Source organism: Epinephelus fuscoguttatus, linkage group LG13, assembly GCF_011397635.1.
Source record: "Epinephelus fuscoguttatus linkage group LG13, E.fuscoguttatus.final_Chr_v1".
NCBI classification, from domain to species: Eukaryota; Metazoa; Chordata; class Actinopteri; order Perciformes; family Serranidae; genus Epinephelus; species Epinephelus fuscoguttatus.
The window spans coordinates 39,780,069-39,801,842 of record NC_064764.1 but is presented as its reverse complement, the minus strand read 5'-3'; the positions used below and the strand labels follow the sequence as shown (position 1 = coordinate 39,801,842).

General features: G+C 43.4%; 1 protein-coding gene across 1 annotated transcript in view; it reads left to right on the top strand.

The window, feature by feature from the left end:
* vwa8 (von Willebrand factor A domain containing 8) overlaps nt 1-21,774 on the top strand; it is a 109,747-nt gene that overhangs the window by 23,868 nt on the left and 64,105 nt on the right. The window contains exons 15-22 of the mRNA XM_049593344.1: nt 3,589-3,787; nt 7,473-7,550; nt 7,674-7,789; nt 7,914-8,014; nt 8,786-8,892; nt 12,494-12,565; nt 15,622-15,698; nt 19,080-19,155. Coding sequence (XP_049449301.1) covers nt 3,589-3,787; nt 7,473-7,550; nt 7,674-7,789; nt 7,914-8,014; nt 8,786-8,892; nt 12,494-12,565; nt 15,622-15,698; nt 19,080-19,155 — 826 coding nt within the window. The remainder of the gene's footprint in view (nt 1-3,588; nt 3,788-7,472; nt 7,551-7,673; nt 7,790-7,913; nt 8,015-8,785; nt 8,893-12,493; nt 12,566-15,621; nt 15,699-19,079; nt 19,156-21,774) is intronic.

Here is a 21,774-nt window from a genome sequence, read left to right as displayed (position 1 = left end):
GCATGTGGTCTGTGGTTGTGAGGCTGGTTGGGTGTAGTGCTAAACTCACGGAAACAACATTGGAGACGTCTTGAGCCCAGTTCAGACCAATGACTCACAACGAGACAAAACCATTTTAGAACATTGCAGAGAAAGGTTGCAGCAGTGGGAACTAGCCGGTCTGAGCTCGACTCAAGCCGGCTGATGTTGTCACCTGACACTGTTTCCGTCCTCACGGTGTGCCAGTGTCGGATACTGGGTCGCTGCTGCTGCTCGCTGTATGTGCTTATGCCCCGCCAACACAAACAGATTATCATTGAGTGATTAATTGGAACTGGTTATTTGTATTATTGTGGTCTACTGATTATGAATACAGTCCATCTGATGCTGGTTTTGTTTCTGTTTTATCCTCATTCATATTTTAAGAAGCTACAAATTATATTCAGCCACAAAATAAGTCTGAAAAGCTGCAAATCAGAACGGAAGTACAGAGAGTTGTTGACTAGAGATGATACGCCGTCTCATGGTGGTTACTTCCTGTCAACGTTACAGATCAGAAGTACAGAGAGTTGTTGACTAGAGATGATACGCCGTCTCATGGTGGTCACTTCCTGTCAACGTTACAGATCAGAAGCACAGAGAGTTGTTGACTAGAGATGATACGCTGTCTCATGGCGGTCACTTCCTGTCAACGTTACAGATCAGAAGCACAGAGAGTTGTTGACTAGAGATGATACGCCGTCTCATGGTGGTCACTTCCTGTCAGCGTTACAGATCAGAAGTACAGAGAGTTGTTGACTAGAGATGATACGCCGTCTCATGGTGGTCACTTCCTGTCAACGTTACAGATCAGAAGCACAGAGAGTTGTTGACTAGAGATGATACGCTGTCTCATGGCGGTCACTTCCTGTCAACGTTACGGATCAGAAGCACAGAGAGTTGTTGACTAGAGATGATACACCGTCTCATGGTGGTCACTTCCTGTCAACGTTACGGATCAGAAGCACAGAGAGTTGTTGACTAGAGATGATACGCCGTCTCATGGTGGTCACTTCCTGTCAACGTTACAGATCAGAAGCACAGAGATTTGTTGACTAGAGATGATACGCCGTCTCATGGTGGCGACTTCCTGTCAACGTTACAGATCAGAAGCGCAGAGAGTTGTTGACTAGAGATGATACACCGTCTCATGGTGGTCACTTCCTGTCAACGTTACAGATCAGAAGCACAGAGAGTTGTTGACTAGAGATGATACGCCGTCTCATGGTGGTCACTTCCTGTCAACGTTACAGATCAGAAGCACAGAGAGTTGTTGACTAGAGATGATACGCCGTCTCATGGTGGTCACTTCCTGTCAACGTTACAGATCAGAAGCACAGAGAGTTGTTGACTAGAGATGATACGCCATCTCATGGTGGTCACTTCCTGTCAATGTTACAGAACCGAAGTACAGAAAGAGTTGTTGACTAGAGATGATACGCCGTCTCATGGTGGTCACTTCCTGTCAATGTTACAGAACCGAAGTACAGAGAGTTGTTGACTAGAGATGATACACCGTCTCATTGTGGTCACTTCCTGTCAACGTTACAGATCAGAAGCACAGAGAGTTGTTGACTAGAGATGATACGCCGTCTCATGGTGGTCACTTCCTGTCAACGTTACGGATCAGAAGTACAGAGAGTCGTTGACTAGAGATGATACACCGCAGCTGGTTTTTGGAGCACTGCAGAATGGTGGATTGCAAGTGGTTGCAACTTGTCTCGTTGCAAATCTTTGGTCTGAATTTGGTATTATGGTAATGAAACAAACATTCACGTCATGGGCAACAACTCGTGACATCATTTTACCTTTTATTGTGACCGTTCCAAGTGATGGCAAGAGAGCGTCATTTTAAGATTAGTGATGCTGGCGTCTTCTGGAGGTCTCATGTCTGACTTGTATACAGGGCAGAGTCCTCAATAGATGCCCTGTTAAACAGTCACATAACTGAAGAGAAGAGTGGTGCATTCTGCATGTTTGTGTTGAATCTTAAGTCTGCCCTCTAGATCTGTATTCATATCATCCAACTTACCCTGAGCCTCCTGTCAGGGAGCGAGTCTTACCAGGTGTTCAGACCGAAAATAGCCCAAAGTTAAAAGAATGCTTGAGTCTGCAGTGGTGGGGAGCGTTGAAATATGGTCGAGGACGGGAAGTTTTAGGAACAGAACCGTGAGCTCGAGGCCTTATTAGCTACCAGAACACTGTTCAGTGGTTTATAAAGCTATGATGCAGCATTTTACATTGTTTTGTTGCTTGACAGTGATTTATGGCATCTAAATGATCGTTGTTGGTCTTGACCTTAACTGTTCCCTGTGTTTGACTCATGAAGTGTGTGTGTGCGCATGTGTGTGTGTGTACATGCACTCTTAAAAACCCACCTAAACTGGCAGGAAGGATGTTTGTGGTGGGGCGTCTGGGCTGAAATAAACCCACTTCCTCTTCCTCACTGCTGTGGCTCAGACAAAGTGTGTGTGTGTGTGTGTGTGTGTGTCCACCAGGATTTTATTGTGCATTACAGCACAGGTTTCAGTTTTCCTCTTAATATCCAACATTCAGGGTTCCTGGCGGATCAAACACAGATATGAGAACGTCTGAGATGGATGAGAAAGAACCAGAAAGTTGCTAGGCAACAGAAGATGTGTACATGTGTGAATGTGTGTGTATATGAACACATGTGTTGCCTCCTCTTCTCCTCATCGGTTGTGTGAATCTGTGTGTTTGTGGGTTGGAGGTCTGCACAGTTTTTCAGTTGTACTGTCGCAGGATTTTTGAACATGTCAGGATTTCTTTTTGACCCGCTTCTGTTGAAAACCTCTCTGCCCCATCCTGCAAATAAATCAAGACACATGGAGCCTAATTTAGTTTAAAGTGGCGGATTAAAACATTAAGCATCATGTCTGAGTGTCTCTGATGTTAAAGTTGTTTCTCATATCAACAGATAGAAAGCACATGCTGCAGCGTCTGACTTCAGAGCGACAAATTATTCCCATTTACCAGTCAGATTTGTATTAGATTGCAGATTTTGTTTAATGTTACTGATGTTAAAATTAAATTTGTGCAACTGACTACAAGACAAGACTGAACACAGAGAGCAACACAGGGAGAAAGTGAGCATGTGAAACCTAACTTTAATTATGTATGGATGGATAGTGGAATTAAGTGCATGGTTAAGCCCAATAATAACAGCCTCTGATATCTTCATGTATGAAATGTCTTCCCACACGCTCATCCAGTGATGATGATGATGGTGGTTAGCGCCCTGCCTCCGCCCACATTAGAGCAAATATATCCCGTTGCTGTGGGTGTCTCTGTGGGGTGATAGAAGCGGACTTTGCTGTCCTCTTGTATCAGAGGATCACACAGCCCGCTGTCAGAAGTCATGCTCTTGTCCCTGACATAGATTGGGTGGGACAAACACACACACACACACACACACACACACACACACACAAATGCACACACATATATCTGTGACAAACGCTGTGTGCACCTGCACTCTATATCCAATTTAACATGGCTGAACAGATGTGAAACCAGTGTGTAACTGGTGTCCGTTGTGTGTGTTTTCAGGTCGATCTTCCCCATCCATCCATCATTCAGGGTGCTGGCCCTGGCGGAGCCCCCCTTTGTGGGCGCCAGTACAAGCAGCAGCGGCAGCAGCAACAGCAGAGGTCAGCAGTGGTTGGGCCCAGAGCTGCTCACTATGTTCCTCTACCACTCTGTCACCCCCATGGCCAGAGCCGAGGAGATGGACCTCATACAGGGACTGGTGAGACACACACAAACACAAATTCCATGCCATTAGCTATGATTTGGCACGTCCATTTAGATGAAGGAGTTACACAAACTACTGGACCAATCAGCCTGATATTTGTGTGCACATTTATGACTATATGATCAAGACCTCTTGTGGTTGCAGAGATTCATTTGTTGAAAGAACAGTTTTATTGACTGTTTAATACTGTCACTGACTCCTCACTCCTCCTCACAGAGCCACATGATTCCCGCAAATAAGTTAGGCTAAAAACAACAAAACTTACTGTTTACCGACATCCATAGAAAAGTCTGGTCTCATTTTTAACCAGAGCATCAACAGATTAATTCCATGCCTGATTTGTTTGAATCCACTAACATTAGTCATGATACAAGATGAATTCTTTGCCACTATCTTTGCTACAAGGGAGCCAGGAGAGACGCTGTCGCAGCTCTCCATCCTTCCGTGCTCCACATGGTGTCATACCACGCCGGCAACATTTCAGAATCAGAGCGTTTTGCCTCCCCGATTTTGTAAACTTGCAGATTTTGTTAATTTAGTAGTTTTGTCTTGATATTTGTGCTTCTCACATAAGTAAGTTAGTGAGTAGGCTACGTTGTCCACCAAAGCGTTAATATATATACAGTATATTAAAGGCTCTCTCAGTCCTCTTAAGCTTGAAAAGTTTTTGTCACATACAGCAAACATCTCCTCATGATCCACTAGCTACATGTTCTCTGAATATGCTGTGAAGAAGTCCGGTCTCTGTGGGCAGCCCAGGCTCCGCAAATGGCAACAAAAACATTTTGGTCCAGGCTGCACCAACCAGCCGGCGCGAGACCAGCGAAAGCAAGCACACACACATGAACACAGTGCCCAGAGAGGCAGTTAGAGCTACAGGCTACAATGAGGCTAAAAGGCAAGCTAGCTCCGTTGTGTTTGATAACATTGTTGAACGTAAACAGAAGTGAAGTGTTTTTGTTGCCATTTGCGGAGCCTGGGCCTACAGAGACCGGACTTTTTCACAGCATATTCAGAGGACATGTAGCTAGCGGATCGTGAGGAGATGTTTGCTGTATGTGACAAAAACTTTTCAAGCTTAGGAAGACTTAGAGAGCCTTTAACAAATTTCTTGTCCGTTGTTGTTGTTCTTCAGCACTTGTACATGTAAGATGTGACGGTTTGAGTGCAGCGTTTCTACCCAAAGTTGAAAGAAAGTCCCATTGCCCACCCCCCCTTCCACACACACACACACACACACACACACACACACACACAAAAGCAAAACTGTTTGGTTTGTTTTTCTGTTTTAATTGTGTTTATTGTTTTTATTTCGTACTCCGTTTTGCTGTCGCCTTAGAAAAGGTATGAACGACATGGATCGAAGATTAATGGCTGTAATTGAGTTATTAAAAATGTATTTGTCCTCATAGTTATATATTTCACATCACCTGTTGGCAGGAAAACTGGATCTGTTCTGTACAACACACAGCGTCATTGTCAAAATAGGCGAAGTGCGTGTTTTTCTTAGCTTCTGGAACATTTCTAAAATGGCTCCCCAGGGTGGGCAGATGTACTCAGTGCACTTTTTACTGCTGGATCACTTTCCATTTTCCTCTGTCTAAAAACTACTAACAATACAGGAGACACTGCATTTTGTTTTCCACCATAACATTGGTTGTTCCATCATCTGCCATTTATACTGGGGGTAGTAACTGCAAAGAACTTTCTCTTTGACACTCCTTGGTAACTGGGGTAGCTGCTGATAGCTACCAGGGAAAGAAAAAAGCCATATCCTCTTCCTGTTTTGATTGCACAGTGATTGATGCACTTCCTTTACACTGTAAATGGGGTCTTCAGTTTTCTAGGAGAAAGCGCCTGGTGGCAGACAGAGTTACATCAACATCAATATTTACTTCATGATAAGAAGTTAAAGCAAAAAGTCTTCAGTAACTCTTATGTGCTTTGCTGCTGTTTCTTTAACTGAAGCATTTTCTGTTTCTTGCCTTAACGCTTTTGAACAAATTGTTTTGTCATGAAGTTTCCAAATATGAATCACTGCTTTACCCGGACGCTGGCTTTGATGTGTGATTGACAAGTTAGAGGGAAGGGAGAGTTGCCAACAGTTCTGTGCAGAGTTTATTAGTGCAGGGGCCATCACAGGGTAAGAAAAATGATATGTATACGCAGAGCTCCTTCCAGAGCCAGGACTCAATACAACACAACCTGAGTTGGTAAACAAGGATGTGACAGTTGATTATCGTACTTTTGTGGAGCTCAGCAACAGGAGTTTGTCACAATATTATTGTGGCTTGGCAGTGATGCTGTAAGGTGTAATGTTAAACAACTTGTTGGCCTCACACACACACACACACACACACTTGAGCACAAAGTGAAGCACAGACCTTGTTTGGCCATTCACCGGGATGTTGTGTTGTATGGTTTGGTTCACCTGTTGTGTGGTTACATGTCGTGAAGCTGCTCAGGAGCATTTTTTGGTTTGGGTTGTTAAAAGTGAATCTGGCTCAGACATAAAGTTTATGTCCCTGTGGTTCCTCTGTCATCTTCAGGCTGTGTTGTGGATTTGTTGTGGCTTTTGGAGAGAGAAAACACAGCGAGAGAAACACTGCTGTTACATGATTAGCATCTTAACCACTCAACAAAGACATTTGGTGATATGTTGTTGGTTGGGGCCTGAAGGTGGTTACTAAGGATGCCACGGCCAAACTTGTGCGTCGATGATGCTGTGCTTACTATGATCTTTAAGGAGAGACTTTTAGATCTTTCTGAACAAAATGGAGCAGGAACAGTTGGCTGTGGCTGTGGCAGCACCTGCATTTCTTTGTAATGACCCTGCCAAAGTTTTTTGTCCTTTGGGCTCCCACTTGGGCTTGGTGACAGCTCCCTCCTCCTCTTCATCTCCCTTTTCTCTCACGACATGTGCTCTCCATCCGAATATGACCGCTTCTTCCTCTGTCCCAATGACCCAAATGTCTCCTCAACATTTGGGTCATTGTCACCACAGTAGCTCTATGCTGTGATTGTACAGATTAGAGGTTTTTTTGTTTTGATGAATGTGGGCGCTGTGTCGAAACTTAACATTTCCTTACCTTTCAACAACTCTGTAGCTAGCTTGTGGTTATGTTTTTGCACAAAAACAACTTGGTTATGACAAGAAAAGATCATGTTTTGGCTTAAAATGCCCACTGTTGGTGGCACAGTCCTAGCTGTAAACGCAGCAATGTCGCGGTTAAAAGCAGTTGCCTTTAGTGACTCATTCCTGGCAGAAAACGCAGCAACAGGTCAGTAAAAAGAACCATTTTTGGAGCTGAAAAAGCTGCTTGAAACAGCTTGATGACTTAAAAAAAAAACCCATTCAATTTCATCTAGTGTGTCTTGAACAGTGGTCTGCAGTTTGACAGCCATCTAGCCGAGGTGTTACTCAAGAAATGATGATATGATACATAAGAAACATACAAATGTACAAACGTGGTTTGCGGAAACATTATCCTCTGGTGACTGGGCTGGTGTAACTGGTGTATCCCTGAACACTGTAAAACAGCACTAACACCGACATCTTAAAGTTGTGTCAATAGGTAAACAATTCCAGCAACAGAGCAGCTGAGTGTATCAGCTGTATCCTCATCTAAAAGCCATCATCTTCATCAGTCCTTCTGTCTTTCTTTCTCTCACTTTTCAGACTCCTAATGTTCCAAAAGAAGCAGCAGAGCAGCTCCTGCACCTCACACACAGCCTCCGCAAGACAAACGACCCCACAGTAAGTGCACGTGTGTGTGTGTGTGTGTGTGTGTGTGTGTGTGTGTGTGTGTGTGCGCGCCCTTACCAGTCTGTTTACGTGTGTGACGTAAGTCATTTATTGGTGTATGGTGTTTGTCTCCAGGCACAGTCTCTGGCCTCGTCTCTGTCCACCAGACAGCTGCTGAGGATCTGTCGCCGTCTCTCTCAGTACCCCGAGGAGAGCATCGCTCACGCTGTCAATAAGGCCTGTCTTTCCAGGTACACACACACACACTCTCACATTCCCAGTCTCTGTGTTTATCGGGGTTGTGATGCACTTTGTTCATGTTTGATAAAACCTTTTTTAATGTGATATAATTGTGTGTGTGTGTGTGTGTGTTAGGTTCCTGCCCAGCCTGGCCCGTGCCTCTCTTGAAAAAAGCCTCTCCAACTGCTCCATAGAGGACACACCGGATCCTGCAGAACACACTCAGGACTTCAGCTGTAAGTCTCATCTATCCAGATAAGACCGATTCAGCTTCTCAGTGTTTCTAAATACATTTCATAGAGTAAATATAGTTTAATTAGCAGATGGTTGTCAGTGTCAGATGTTACTTCCCATGCTAAAGAATGTGTAAGTGACAGTAATATTGATGCGCGCCACCAGCACTGACTATCCAGCCCTTTAGTATCAAAATTTGAAGATGACGAGGCGTCAGAAGAATTTATTATAAATTGGGGTTAAGCTCACAAGATCAGAGGTTAAAAAAGCAAAAACAAGTCTCAGAAATGTGGGTCTGGGTGTAAGGAACAGTGCTCTTCATCAGCAAATGATATTGGAGAAGTGACTGTGTTGTAGTGGAGTTGCTTAGTAACGAACAGCAGAAGACTATTTAAGATCCCAAAGGCCAGGGGTGGACTGGGACAAAAAGTCGGCCCAGACAGGCTCACCACAATCAATCACACAAATACAAAGTTGTAGGTTTCTTCCAACGTTTGAAGGGACACATAATGAATAGGCATTCTGAGGCAAGTGTCAAGCACTTCATTTCCTTCATTCCGGTTAATTTTTATGCACCGATTTGTGCTACACGACGAGCCTGACTTCATTTAAGCAGCCAGTAAGTGTGTGAAAAGTCTGAGTTAAAAGTATTTTTCTGACCTGCAATGTGTCCACGCCTCCTGCAGCTTTGTGTGATCCATTTTGGCATACTTTTTGTTGCAGATACTGTTTAATGATGACACACATCGTCTCCATCTCCTGTACTTCTCTAGGTTCGGTGAAGGATGGTGTGTTGACTATCGGCAGTGTGTCTGCTCCAGTGTACAACCCCAATGACAAAATGAAGGTTCCAGACGTGCTCTTCTACGATAATCCACAGGTAACAACACCCTGACTCACAATACAGGTGTTTCAGGTTTCTGAATTTACAGCTTCAATCTTTCCTCTTCCTGCAAGGCTGCTTGATTCGCGAGATCACACGAGAATCACGAGATCATGTGAGAATACAGTCCCGATTTGCTCTCAAATAGACACATTTTTACTGTCACATGGTATGTTCCGTGATAACTCCGTAACTGTAAACCAAATCTGTATCTGCAAGGCTTCATTGAACCAATCCCCGTGTGAGTGTGGAAGTGGGCTGTAAAAGACATTTATGTCCAGGCCATGACCCAGATTTTATTACATAAGGGCAAAAAGCTGGATTAGAAACAATTTCTCTCAGACTGAGGAAGATCACTGTGTGTATCCTTCACCACAGAATGTTCAGAGCACTGCTGGTTCAACAGAGGTCAAACACCAGCTTCCCTTCAGCCTCACTCCTCTGTCTTCCTTGTTATTAGTAATTTGTCCCTGTTTCAGTGTGACATTATTTCATTATGAAGGATTTTACTTTTAGTTCTGGTATTAGCTGATATTTTCCAGGGCCGTGCTCTGTGTTGTTCCTCCGTGGCCTGGCAGTGAAATCTGTCCCAGTACACTGTAACTGACCTCTGATTGCTGCTATTGATGGATTTTATTGGATTAGAAAGCAATCTGACTTTAACTCTGCTCTCTATTTCTGAGTGTGCAGCAGGAAAACATCAATTTTGATTTCACTGAGTGGCTGTAGTTGAGATCCTTATAGAAAGAGCAAAAGTCATGCAAAGTCAGTACCGCACATATCTTAGATCCATAAACAGACAGAGACTGACGTCATGTTCTTTCAGAGTCAGGCAGCTCAGACAGGATGGAAGCAGAGAAAAGTCGGGAAGGTTCGGGTTTGCCAGTTCTTGTAACTTTCAGACACCAAAAATACGAGTCTCCCCCGCCTTATGCAGCGATTGTCCAAGTGTGCATACTGTGGGTGTGAAAACAGGCAGAACTCCAAGCACTCAGTGAAATCTTTTCTCCACATTCCTCCCAGTCCTACTTTTGTCACAGTACGTGTTGAATGCTGAAGTGCGCTCGCCTCTGCGCTGGCAGCGATCGGAGGCTGTGTGGTTATAGAAAAACACACAGGAGAGATCAGCTGAAGTCAGAGAGAAGTTTTCAGCAACGGGCTCTTAGACTCTTCTTCCATCTTTAAATGTTTGTGAATGCAACTTTAACTTCTAGTATTAAACACACATTAAGTTACTGAGCCTCTAAATACAAAATTGTAGTGTCAGTATTTATATTTATTGATCTCTTGTTTGGATTTTTTTTTAAGTGGGGTTGTATGAGGTACTTTTCCATAGTCAGTGTATCACATAGTGTAGATGTCAGTCTGCACACCATCAGTTTAGAAAAGCAGGCTGGAGTACCACCACAGAAGCAAAGCAATGTGCTGTGATAGATGGGGGCAGCAGTAACATATATTTTAGCTACCTAAAAAAAATCCCTATCAGTTTAAGTGTACGCCGTATTTAGTATATTTTAACCACTTTACCTTGCCGTCAGACAGCACTTTCCAGTGGGAAACTGAAACCATTATATCCATCTTTGCTCTCTTCTTCAAAGCCCCCAGACTCCTTAGACTAAAACAGTAATTATACCTCATATAACACAGGAGCTGCTGGTCTACCTCTGCCTCGATCAGCTGGTTTATTTTTTAATTGTGTGACTTTGCTGTTTTAAAGGGTTAGTTAGGATTCACTAAAGAAGGGCGGACCTTAATGCTTTGAAGCTTTGCTCATTGCCAGTCAACTCAAGCTGCACTGATTCATACACAAACACTCCCTCCCAATCTGGCGGTCTTTTTAAGCTAGAAAAATCTTCCCAGCTCTCCCTTTGCCTTTCCTGCTGCTGCTGCCCTGCATCAGTACTGCTGCTCGCTCTGTCAGCCCCACCTCCACCAGCATCCACCTGCAGGCACCTGCTAAGGGGGGAAATATTTAATCATCACTCCCCAATATCTCATGTAAACATATCTGCAGTGAGCAATGAGGCCGGAGTCTAGACGCCAAATTCTAACTTTATTTTTCTTTTGAAATAAACATTTAAAACGTGAGTTGTCTGACTAATTGTTTTTAGTTATTCTCAGACAAGGTCATTTGAAAATAGTGATAGGTTTGTGAGTTTGACTTGCCCTCATCTTACGTCTGTCACAAGCTGTCCTGCACTACTGAACCTAGGACAGTTTTAACATAAAAACATGAAGCATCGGGGCACAGAGTAGCTCCCCTAGTAGAGCAGGCTCCCTATGTACAAAGGCCACATGCTTGCCGCTGTGGCCAAGGGTTCGACTCCTACTTGCAGCCCTCTGCTGCATGTCATCCCCTCTCTTTCTCCTTCTTCATACTGTCCTATCCAGTAAAGGGCAAAAAAAAATATCAGGCATCTGGATTGTTTTCAGATTTTGTGCAGATATGCCAGTGGAAACTGGCATGTCACAAATCTACTGAATCTAAAGCATCTTGCTTAGAATTCTGTTTTTTCTAGCTAATGTGGCTAACGTGCAACCTGCATGCTGTCAAAGTGGCTGATTGTCACATTATTTTAGGTGCCTCAACTGATGTCCTCTTCTCTCATTTAACCCCACCCTCAATCCAAGTTTCAGGTATTCAGTACAGCCCTACACCAAAGTCAATCATTAACATAAACAAACTGACTGATAGAGGCAGCGGTAGACCAGCAGCTCTCACGTTCTGCGAGGTTAAATTACTGTTTTTGCCAATGGAGTCTGGCTTGGAAGAGAATTTAGGTAATGGTCAGTAGTTGTGCCTGCTTCTCCATACTGCAGGGGTGGCAACCGCCATCTGCTGTAGGTAACACACTGATTAAGTAGAAGCACCTCATGCAACACCACTTCAAAAAAATCTGAACCATCCCTTTAACATCAATCCCACGTGACTGTGACGAGCTTCACGCCCCATGATTAGTTGCAGCCTGTAAAGACATATGTCAAAGTATTATCATTTAGCTCAGCTCATAAATTCAAATAACAGCAGGTTTGGATTTTTGTGGTGTTGAAAAGACTTTTGCCCACATTAGATTTGGATATAGCAACATAGCCTTAGTCAGGTAGATGTCAGATGTTAGCAGGTGAGTCATTTCTATATTCTGTTTACAATGATGTTGATGTCTCATGTGTTGCTGGCCAGACTCCAGGGATGAACCAGCTAAGGGAATGACACTCTGACATCCTCTGGCAATACTGATGGCGCCATGTGACCCAGATTTCTCTCTTTCCCACTCTCTTTCTCTCTGTCCTCATTCTGCCCTTTTTTCTTCTGCCTGCTTGTATTGGAGACTGAAATAAGATTGGAAGAGGGTGAGATGGGATGAAGATGCCCTACTTTTTCAATGACCTCTTTTCTGTCTTCACAGTAGAGGCGCAGTTGTAAAAAGCAAAGGGGGAAGAGGGGAGGGGAAAACAGACGTTGCACAAACATATGGTTTTACAGCAACAACAATACTTTTTCATTATATGTGAAATACAGTTCACCACATTGCCTGACACATGTGTGAGTCCATAAAGCTAATTTCTGATTTGTCTGTCTGTTTAAATCTCTCTGCAGCACATGAGGGTGATGGAAGACATGTTGAAAGACTTTCTATTAGGAGAGCACCTCCTCTTGGTCGGAAACCAGGTGAGTGACATCATTTATAGTGCAACTCCCTGCTGTGCTGAAAGACACAGTTCACCCCCAAATCAAAAACACATATTTTTCCTCTTACCTGTAGTGCTATTTATCAGTCTAGACAGTTTTGGTGTGAGGTGCCAAGTGTTGGAGATATTAGCTGTAGAGAAGTCTGACTTCTCTCCAGTATAATGGAACTAGACGGCACTCAGCTTGTGGTGCTCAAAGTGCCAAAAAAAACCCCCAAAAAACACTTTTGAAAAACCCAACAGTAATTTCTCTTTCCATAAATCTTGACCCGGTTACTCAAGATAATCTACTTGTTGTGAGCAGTTTCATGTAGAAGCTATTTTCTGTCTGCCAACTGTATCACCATGCAGAAGGAGTGTGCAAAGGCTTGTGACGCTGCGAAATGTAAATATTAATCACATCCCTCTTGGTTGAGCTGTAACGTCAGTTAGCTCTTCTGATAGTCTGGGGACACTCCTTTCTAAAGTGTGTTTAACACACCGGAGAAAACGGCCGGCAACAAAGCAACGCCTCTTGCATTTTTTTACAAGGACACGCCCTCCCGGAAATGTGCGCTCCCCCTTTTCTCGTCCGCAAGGAAACAAACACACAGAGAGCTTGAAAATGGATGCCGAGAGATTTAACTCTGTTTTATCAAATGTGTGCTCAGTCCACAAGATTGTGGAAATGAAGGACTTACAGCGACTTTGTTTAAAACTTTTAACGCAGTCCGACTATGTTTACGAGCACAAGAGTTCAGCGAGCCACCAAAGGACCGCCCTGCGGATTTACTATTGGCTCTGCAATGTAGGGAGTTTTTTTAAACTCTGAAATTGTATCCGCCCATCTAAACACAAAATCTGGGAGAAAGACATCAGTCTTTAGTTAAGCAAAGTGTCTAAAGACTGACTTGTGAGTCTATTAGCTCAGTGGTTCTAGGTGAGCTTGTGACGGTATGACTGGTTGCATGAGATGCCATTTCGGTCAGTACTGAATGATATTTTCACACCACACAGGATTGAAACATAGAGCATCATAAATCACAATATTCATATCTTGAACCCTCAAGAACACATACTCAAAAGCATAGGCCAAAAAACTATAAAACAATTGAACAGATAGATCTCAGTTCAATAGAGTAATTTTTATCTAAGTTCAGCCCCATTCACTTGTAAGAATAACGTTACCACACTGTAACACCTGTGAGTCATGTGAATACTGTCAAGTCCAGTCTGCATTTTCCGTCAAGTCAGTTGTGGCTTACCTTACCCAGAACACGCTATCATAATCGGAAGAACTCCCAGGAATTGATTACCTGGTGATTTCATCAAGAGAGCAATGGATTTATGTACACACAGACTACAAATGAGAAAACAAAGAAAACCAACGGCAACCAGCCAACTCTCTTCTCTGACAGGAAGGTCTCACCACTTCCCTGCAGCGTTGCACCATATTGGATCTCAGTGTCATTGCTTTTTAAAAGAAAGTGAATGAACAGATTGCTTTACGAATGGGGGTGTGCTTTGATGAACGGTAGATGTACGCTTCCTTCTGCGCGGTGATTTGTTAGGCTAGTATAGTTCATTCTTTCATTTGCGTAACTGCTTATCCTGTTGGGAGTCAGGTGTGTTGGATCCCAGCTGACACTGGGTGAGAGGCAGGGTTCACCCTGGACAGGTCACCAGACTATCACAGGGCTGACACATAGAGACAGACAACCATTCACACTCACATTCACACCTACGGACAATTTAGAGTCACCAATTAACCTGCATGTCTTTGGACTGTGGGAGTCCAGAGAAAACTGACACGGGGAGAACATGCAAACTCCACACTCAAGGGCTCTCCCACACCCTGGGTTTGAACCTTCTACCCCAAGTTCGAACCAGGAACCCCCTTGCTGTGAGATGACAATGCTAACCACTGCATCACTGTGCCGCCCTCATTTTCCATGTAGTTCAGTAGAAAGAAAATAGTTCCTATATGAAACTGCTCACAACAAGGTCTGTGGATTATCTTAAGTAACCAGGTCATGATGTCTGGAAAGAGACATTGCTGTTGAGTTTTATGAATGTTTTTATTTTAGTGCCATCTAGTTCCAGTCTATTGGAGGGAAGGCAGACATCTCTACAGTTAATATCCCCAACACTCTGCAGCTCACACCAAAACTTAATTAAAGAATACCACTACAGGTAAGAAAAAAAATATATTTCTGGTTTGGGGGTGAACTGCTCTTTTAAAAGTCTCCTGCACCCAGAAAAGAGTGATGTTGAGACTGGGCCTCAAAAGCCTTTATCCATAGAGGTCCAATTATGATCACTGTCACGATCCCACTTTTCTCCAACATAAACCGAGCTTAGACTCGTGCTTGCGGGGGGTTTAGCTCATTTAGTGGGTCTCAGTAAAGTAGGCCACACATGTCAGCGCTGTGTGAGCATGGAAGGAAGAGTTATGAAACAAGCTCCCTGCACCCTGATGTCACCCTTCACACCCACCCGCTCACAGCTCACTGGGAGCATCAGGATGCATGTAATACTTCCCCAAGGACACTGTGCCCCCAGTCAGGCCCTAATGGGCAGGGTTAAGGAGGAGGAAGAGGAGGGAGTGAAAGTGGACATGGTTGTACAGGCAGCCCAGGGGAGGTTGTCTGCGTGTGTTTCTGTGTTCATGTTTAAGAGTGTGTGTGCATTTGAGAGAGGGACTGGGTGAAAGAAGCTATTTGCAAATCTGAGTGCATGACCACGCATGGGCGAAGCTGAGACATTAGGAGCTGTCAGGGCGGCTTACTGGAGGTGTGACAGACTGGCAGAGGGACTCAGCAGCCATCCAGGAGAGCCAGGCTCTGTGGGAAGCCGGTGGGAGTCCCGGAGAGCAGCTCCCTGTCAGAACATAGCACCATCAAAAATAAGGGACACACTCTCAACACTGCCTCCCTACACATGGAACTGACACCTCTTTATCTCTCTTTACAGCCTCTGTCACTGAAACACAGTCGCTGTATTAAGATTGATGTCATTAAGCTGTGTTGGTTACTGAATGTTTGTTTCCTTCTGCAGGGCGTGGGTAAGAATAAAATAGTGGACCGATTTCTGCACCTTCTGAACAGGCCCAGAGAATACCTGCAGCTGCACAGGTGAGGACAGTCAACATGTTGAATTAAGAGTGTACACAAGTATTCTACCCAAACTCTAAACTGTGACCCAATCCACAAGTACAAGTTTTTTTTTTTTTATTTACATAGCATTGGCCTTTCATCCACACACACTGCTTTGAAAACACTTTTGTGAAACTCCTTCCAAGGTGAAGATGCTGTGTCTATAACCACCTGGAATCCGCGAGGTCGGGCGCTGGGCGCTACTCTTGTGCCTTTTCTGTGCCAGCTTTCAAGAGCGCGACGGCAGGTTGTTTCTGAGGTTGCTAAGCGACCTTAACAAGCACCGTATCATAGCCTATTTACCTGAAGTCCTGAGTGCAGAGCTGATCTTCTTCCAGGTGCTGTTTGTGTGTAGGCCTGTTGTCTGTGGGACAGACGTAAAGCTCTGGCAGCTCTGCACCAAAATGATCAATATTTATCACACACTGATATTTATGGAAGAAGGAAAAGATACCTGTCAGCTCTGATTGGTTGGTCCTCGTCACATGACATGCGTGCGGCGTGCACTGCTGTGTACCAAAATTTGAACCAAGTTAATCTCAGGGTTCTGCTGAAAAATAGGCACTCTGGCGGCATTGCCCTGGCATGCTGCTCATCTACATTAAATCAATTATTTTAAGGGTGCAAAACTGCGGCACGTGTACGGCCCCATATGCGTCTCCAGCTGACCACTGTTTAGATTTCGTTACTGCCTATATAAATTCTGCCAAAAGGTCAAGGGGCCCTGCATACAGTTATTACGTCCACACTCACTAGCTAATCACTAGTCACGTAAGCAGCTGTGTCTGTATAGCTGGGGATCTCCCTTTCAGCAGAATCCACAGTGCAAAAACAACGGTCAGTCAAGCATTACATCATCCAAGTCGTCATAAAATGGGCAAGTTATAGAGTGTTGACACACTGTCGCCGAAACAACCGCCATGTCCTGCATAGATGACGTATTTCCTGTTATGTTCTTGTTGAGAAAGCATCAGGACACATTAGTGTTGATGGTCAAATCATGGATGTGTGAAGAGACAAAAAGCTCAGTTTCCACAGTATGAAGATACCCAGATCTTCAGCATTGTTGAGCCCATAGATCAAGTGCACTTGAGACGTATGGCAGCTGGGTGGCTAACTTCCACCAGCCAAGTGGCTACTTCCAGTTTAGCCCTCCGCCAACGGGAATGAGATTAAAAATAATTTAATTGTGCAGCTCTTCTGGACTTAAAAGTGTTGTCGGACCAATTGGATCAAATCCCAATAGTGAAACCAGTCATTTTACGGGGTTTTGATGCTAAGAAAAATGGATCCACTAATTTACAGACGACTCTTTCACAATCAAAGTCTATGGGAAAAAGTCTTCTTGGGCAACATGGCATCATGTGACGGACCCAGTTGTACTTCCACGTTGGCCACTATGTCAAACTGACTTCAGAGCCCATAGCTGTTATTGCAGGCTCAGGTCAAATTTACCCAAGACCACCTCGGCAAGTAGTTTTAGTGATCGGATGGGAATATGTCTCATTGATCGTTTACACTTATATTTAGTGCTGTTCACTTGTGATCAGATCACCCGAGACCTACCAGCTACAAACAGGCTCAGAGTTTTCGGCTTGTGATGTCAGTGTGTGCACCGTTGTCTCAAGGCATCACCGATGAGGCGATACATCACCAAAACAGTGCTGGCTCTGACCTGGCTAACAGGGCTTTGTACATGTTCACACATAAATGTACGGTTATTTTTTAAGAGATTCTGGAAGAATCCTCAGTCAATGTGGTTTTTATTCTCTTCTATAATCCTGTTTCAGTGTTTTGAGCTTCTCCAGGCAGCCTCTCTTTTGTCTGACTTTTTCTATTCAGGGTCACAGTCACAAACTGTCTTTGAATATCTTCTTCTTAAAAAGCACAATAGGTTCTTTTCAGTTCAGTTTCATTCAGACAGCTCTTTTGAATCTGTATTCATGTTTAGAGTTTTCCATGTCTGAGTCACCAGAATAGCTCACGAATACATTATCAATTAATTATCGAGGGCTGTTTTATTATTGTTGTGCATTAAAAGTTCCCAAACTAGACGATATCAGTTTCTGAAACAGTCCAACTGTCTGTACTGTGGTTGGCAAATGATGATGCGCTTCAGGAGTAATCATCACATATGTTTCTTTTAAGTACTTGTAGTTTTCCGAGAGGAGGAACACAGCCACAGCACTATTTAAGGGAGATGTGAGCAGCCAGCATTTTCTCTTACTACCCTGCCAGCCTTGGCCTTCTCATCAAAGGGTGTCAAAAACTATTTTGGTCCTCAGTAAATTAGGCCATCCTTCACCAGAACAAGGACTTCACACGCTCATTTTAAAGAAGAACCATTTGAAGAAGTCCTCTCCTTCTCAGCTTCTATAAATACTCACACAATCACACCTCCTGGAAAATTAGGTCAGAGTTTCTCTTCCACAGATCAGTGTGTTGCGTGTGTCAAATCAGCCCTGCTGCTGAATGTAGCTACGATCAATCAGAGGCAGCAATGGGCCTCGTATTGATCTTGGCACTAATAAGAAGGCAGCGTTTTACGTGTCAGTGACTCGCTGATGGGAGAAAGGCACCAAACAGGATGCCAATAAAAGAGTCCTCAAACCTGAAGAACTTAAGTATCAGATAAATCTCATTGTAGCGGGTAATGAGATTAAAGCTACAGTCAAGCATCAGCTGCACATTCACATGTAGAGCCAAACTAATTTCTCCTCTCAGTCTGCGTGCGTGTGTTTAGTTTGTCAAAGTCTTGTGAAAGTCGAAGTGGAGCTGGGCTCGGATGTGGCCTGGTTAGCTACTGTAGCAGCAGCTAATATTAGACCAGGGCAGAGGCAGGAAGATCTGTGCATGTGGCTTTTGGGAGCCCGTGACTGAAAGCCTACAGAGATGTGGCTCAGAAAAGCAAGAGAGATGAAGCCGGCCAGGAAGGAAACTAGGACAGCTCCTGGGTCACACTGAGAGATATCGAGGAGACAGAGGGGTGCTGGAGGGAGGACTACTAGGTGGGTTGAAGAGAAAGATGTTCAGAGAAAGAGGGAGCGATAATTTTGGGCACCATGAGGGAATCAAAGTTATTGGGGAGGTGCTTATGTTTGTGTTGCTGGCCTGTTGAACTCAAACACAGTGTTACTGCCACCCTTTTTCACTGGCCTGCATCTTCGGTGATCAAATGGTGTTCAGGTAAAGAAACGCTGCACAGAAACATGCAGATGCTCTGTAAACATGTGAGATCGGTGCACTGAAACCACCCCTGGAGGTCAGTGTCATTACTAAACCCCTAGACATGATATACACAAAAGCAAAAGATAAATTTGATTTTATCTGCAGTGTTAACTCTGTTTTCTTCTGTTTCAGAGATACAACCGTCCAGACTCTGACCCTGCAGCCCTCAGTCCGGGACGGCATCATCATGTACGAGGATTCCCCTCTGGTCAGTTAGTAACACACAGACACACACTTCATTTGTTTACAGGATTATGTCTCTTGGTAATTATTTTAAATCTGTGCACAGACAGAGTGCTGACACCAGCCAGGGTTGCACAGCCCTGTAAAAAGGATAAAGTCTAGAAACTAGTTTTCTTATCAGTCACCAGTCCTGGTCCTGCGGGTATTTAACTGGCAGTGGAACCTCTTGCTTGAAAAAGAGGTAGAGCCTGCACACTTACTCCATGCCACAAACTTTAATGAACAACGTTTCGATCCTAGAGGGATCTTCGTCAGGTCTGAATGTTGGAAAATGCAAACCACATCTCTATTTATAACGTTGTGTGCAACAGGTGTGGTTATCATCCAAATATCATCTGGGGTTATTTTTTAAAAAAACATCGACCAGAAAAAAACAAACATCAAATTCAATCCAGGGTAACAATTCAGTACAAAGTACATCATAAACACTCTGAGAATATATATATATAGGGTGTGACACTTTCATGAATTCACCTTCTTTTTTTGTAATTTCGCCTGTTTCCATAAAAACCTTTAATTTCTCATCAGTTTCTCCTTTGAAACTTGAAGTCGGATCTTTTGCTAATTTTTCATAATAGACAGGATCTGACAACTGTCGTTCTACTTCTTTTATGTAGTCAGTGCGTTTCAATATACAAATAGCTCCGCCCTTATTGGCGGGTTTGATAACAATGCTGGTGTCGTTTTTAAGTTCTGTCAAAGCTTCACGTTCCTTTTTGGACAAGTTGTTATACACTTTATATTCCCTTCTCTTATTTAAAATACCCATGACATCTTTTTGTACAAGTCTACAGTAGGTATCAATGGAGGCATTCCTAGACTTAGGGGGGCAAAAGGTAGATTTGGGCCGAAAAGAAGAAGAACAACCTTTTCGGGAATAGTGTCATGCTGAACACTGGACACAGTGAGAGAGGGATCAATGACGTTAGATTGATTATGCATACCATGTGCGTTTATTGACCCATCACCAGAAGATCTGTTGCATGAAAAAAACTGTTTTAGTCTCAGGTTGCGAAAAAACTTTTCAACCTGTTGCTGCCAAGAGACAACACACTGACATTGTGGCCTCATAAAGTTGTGATGTAATTACATGGTAAAGTACAGAAGAAGAAGAAGAAGACAGGTTTGACTTGGCCCTGATGAAGACTGAGAGAAGAAACGTGTAGATGCTCAGCCAATTTATTAAAGGCTTTTTAATTTTTGAAAGCAGTGTGCCTCGGCATTTTTATGCATAAAAATTCCTTTTCAGGTTGTCCATACATACGTCCCTCTGTCCCATTCTCGTGAAAGCAACATTTTAAATAATATATCAAGGGAATGTCTTTAAATTTGGCACAAACATCCACCTGGACCCAATGATGAACTGATTATATTTTGGTGGTCGAAGGTCAAAGATCAAGATCGTTGTGATCTCGTCTGCTTCATTCTCGTGAGCACAATATCTTAAGAACACCTAAAGGGAATGTCTTTAAATTTGGCGCAAACGTCCACTTGGACTCAACGCTGAACAGATTAGGATTTGGTGGTCGAAGGTCAAAGATTAAAGTCCCTGTGACTGTAGAGGCAGATAATGTATCATTTTATACTAAAGGTTAAAAATAAGATCAGTTACACAAGGTTTAGGAAGTAGCTAGTCAAATATCAGATTTGGCAGCAAAAAGGACCCATAAGAGGAGTTTTGATCATTTGAGTAGTTTGTGCGTAAGTCAAGCCTTGGGAGGTTAAATGAGGGAGAACGTTCTGGGTTAGGGTGACCTGATCGTTAGGACGGATGTGCCAAGTTTCGCAATAGAAACAGTTGTTTTTGCCAAAGACACAAAGAAGATAGAAAATATTGGCACACGAAATCCAGCTCTAGGAATAAGTAGGAAACCAGGAGAACTTTGGATTCCCAGAAAATACGACCCAAGCGTGTTCACACACACACACATACACACACACACGTACACACACACGCGCACATGAACGAGCAGACACTCAGTATAAAAGTACTTGTCTACTTTGTAGACTAGTATACTGTTGTATGCTTAAGTTCTGCGATTAAAGTAACCCCGTTGGCTGTAACTTTTCTCTGTGGTTCTCCGAAACTCTTCATTTCAGTGTCAGCTGAAGTTGAGCATTTTCCTTACATAATCTCAAAAAACAAATTCATACACTTATTATGACAAAATTTCTCACAAGTGTGTAACAGGATAAACTGAGGAAGTGATGGCGTTTTATATCCTAAAGGTCAAAGGTTACGTCCACTATGACATCATTATGTTGTGCAAAAACACTTCTCTTGCCATTATTCAACATCATACCTCAAGAACAGAAGGGGAGACATATGGTCAGATACTGAATTGATGTGTGTAAAAGCATCCATGTTTTTACAGACATGGATGTGAACTTTAACTACAACTTGACTGGTTAGCGGTGGCATACAACCGTGAGGCGGTAATAACCTCTTTTTCTTCCAACAATAACTTCCCATTTCAAGTCTCAGGTGCCATGGAAGTGAAAAGGTTGACACGTGTCAACAGATAAGGAAGCACTGAAAACATTTAGCAGTTTACTTTGGAGCAGACAAAAGAGTTGTCAAACA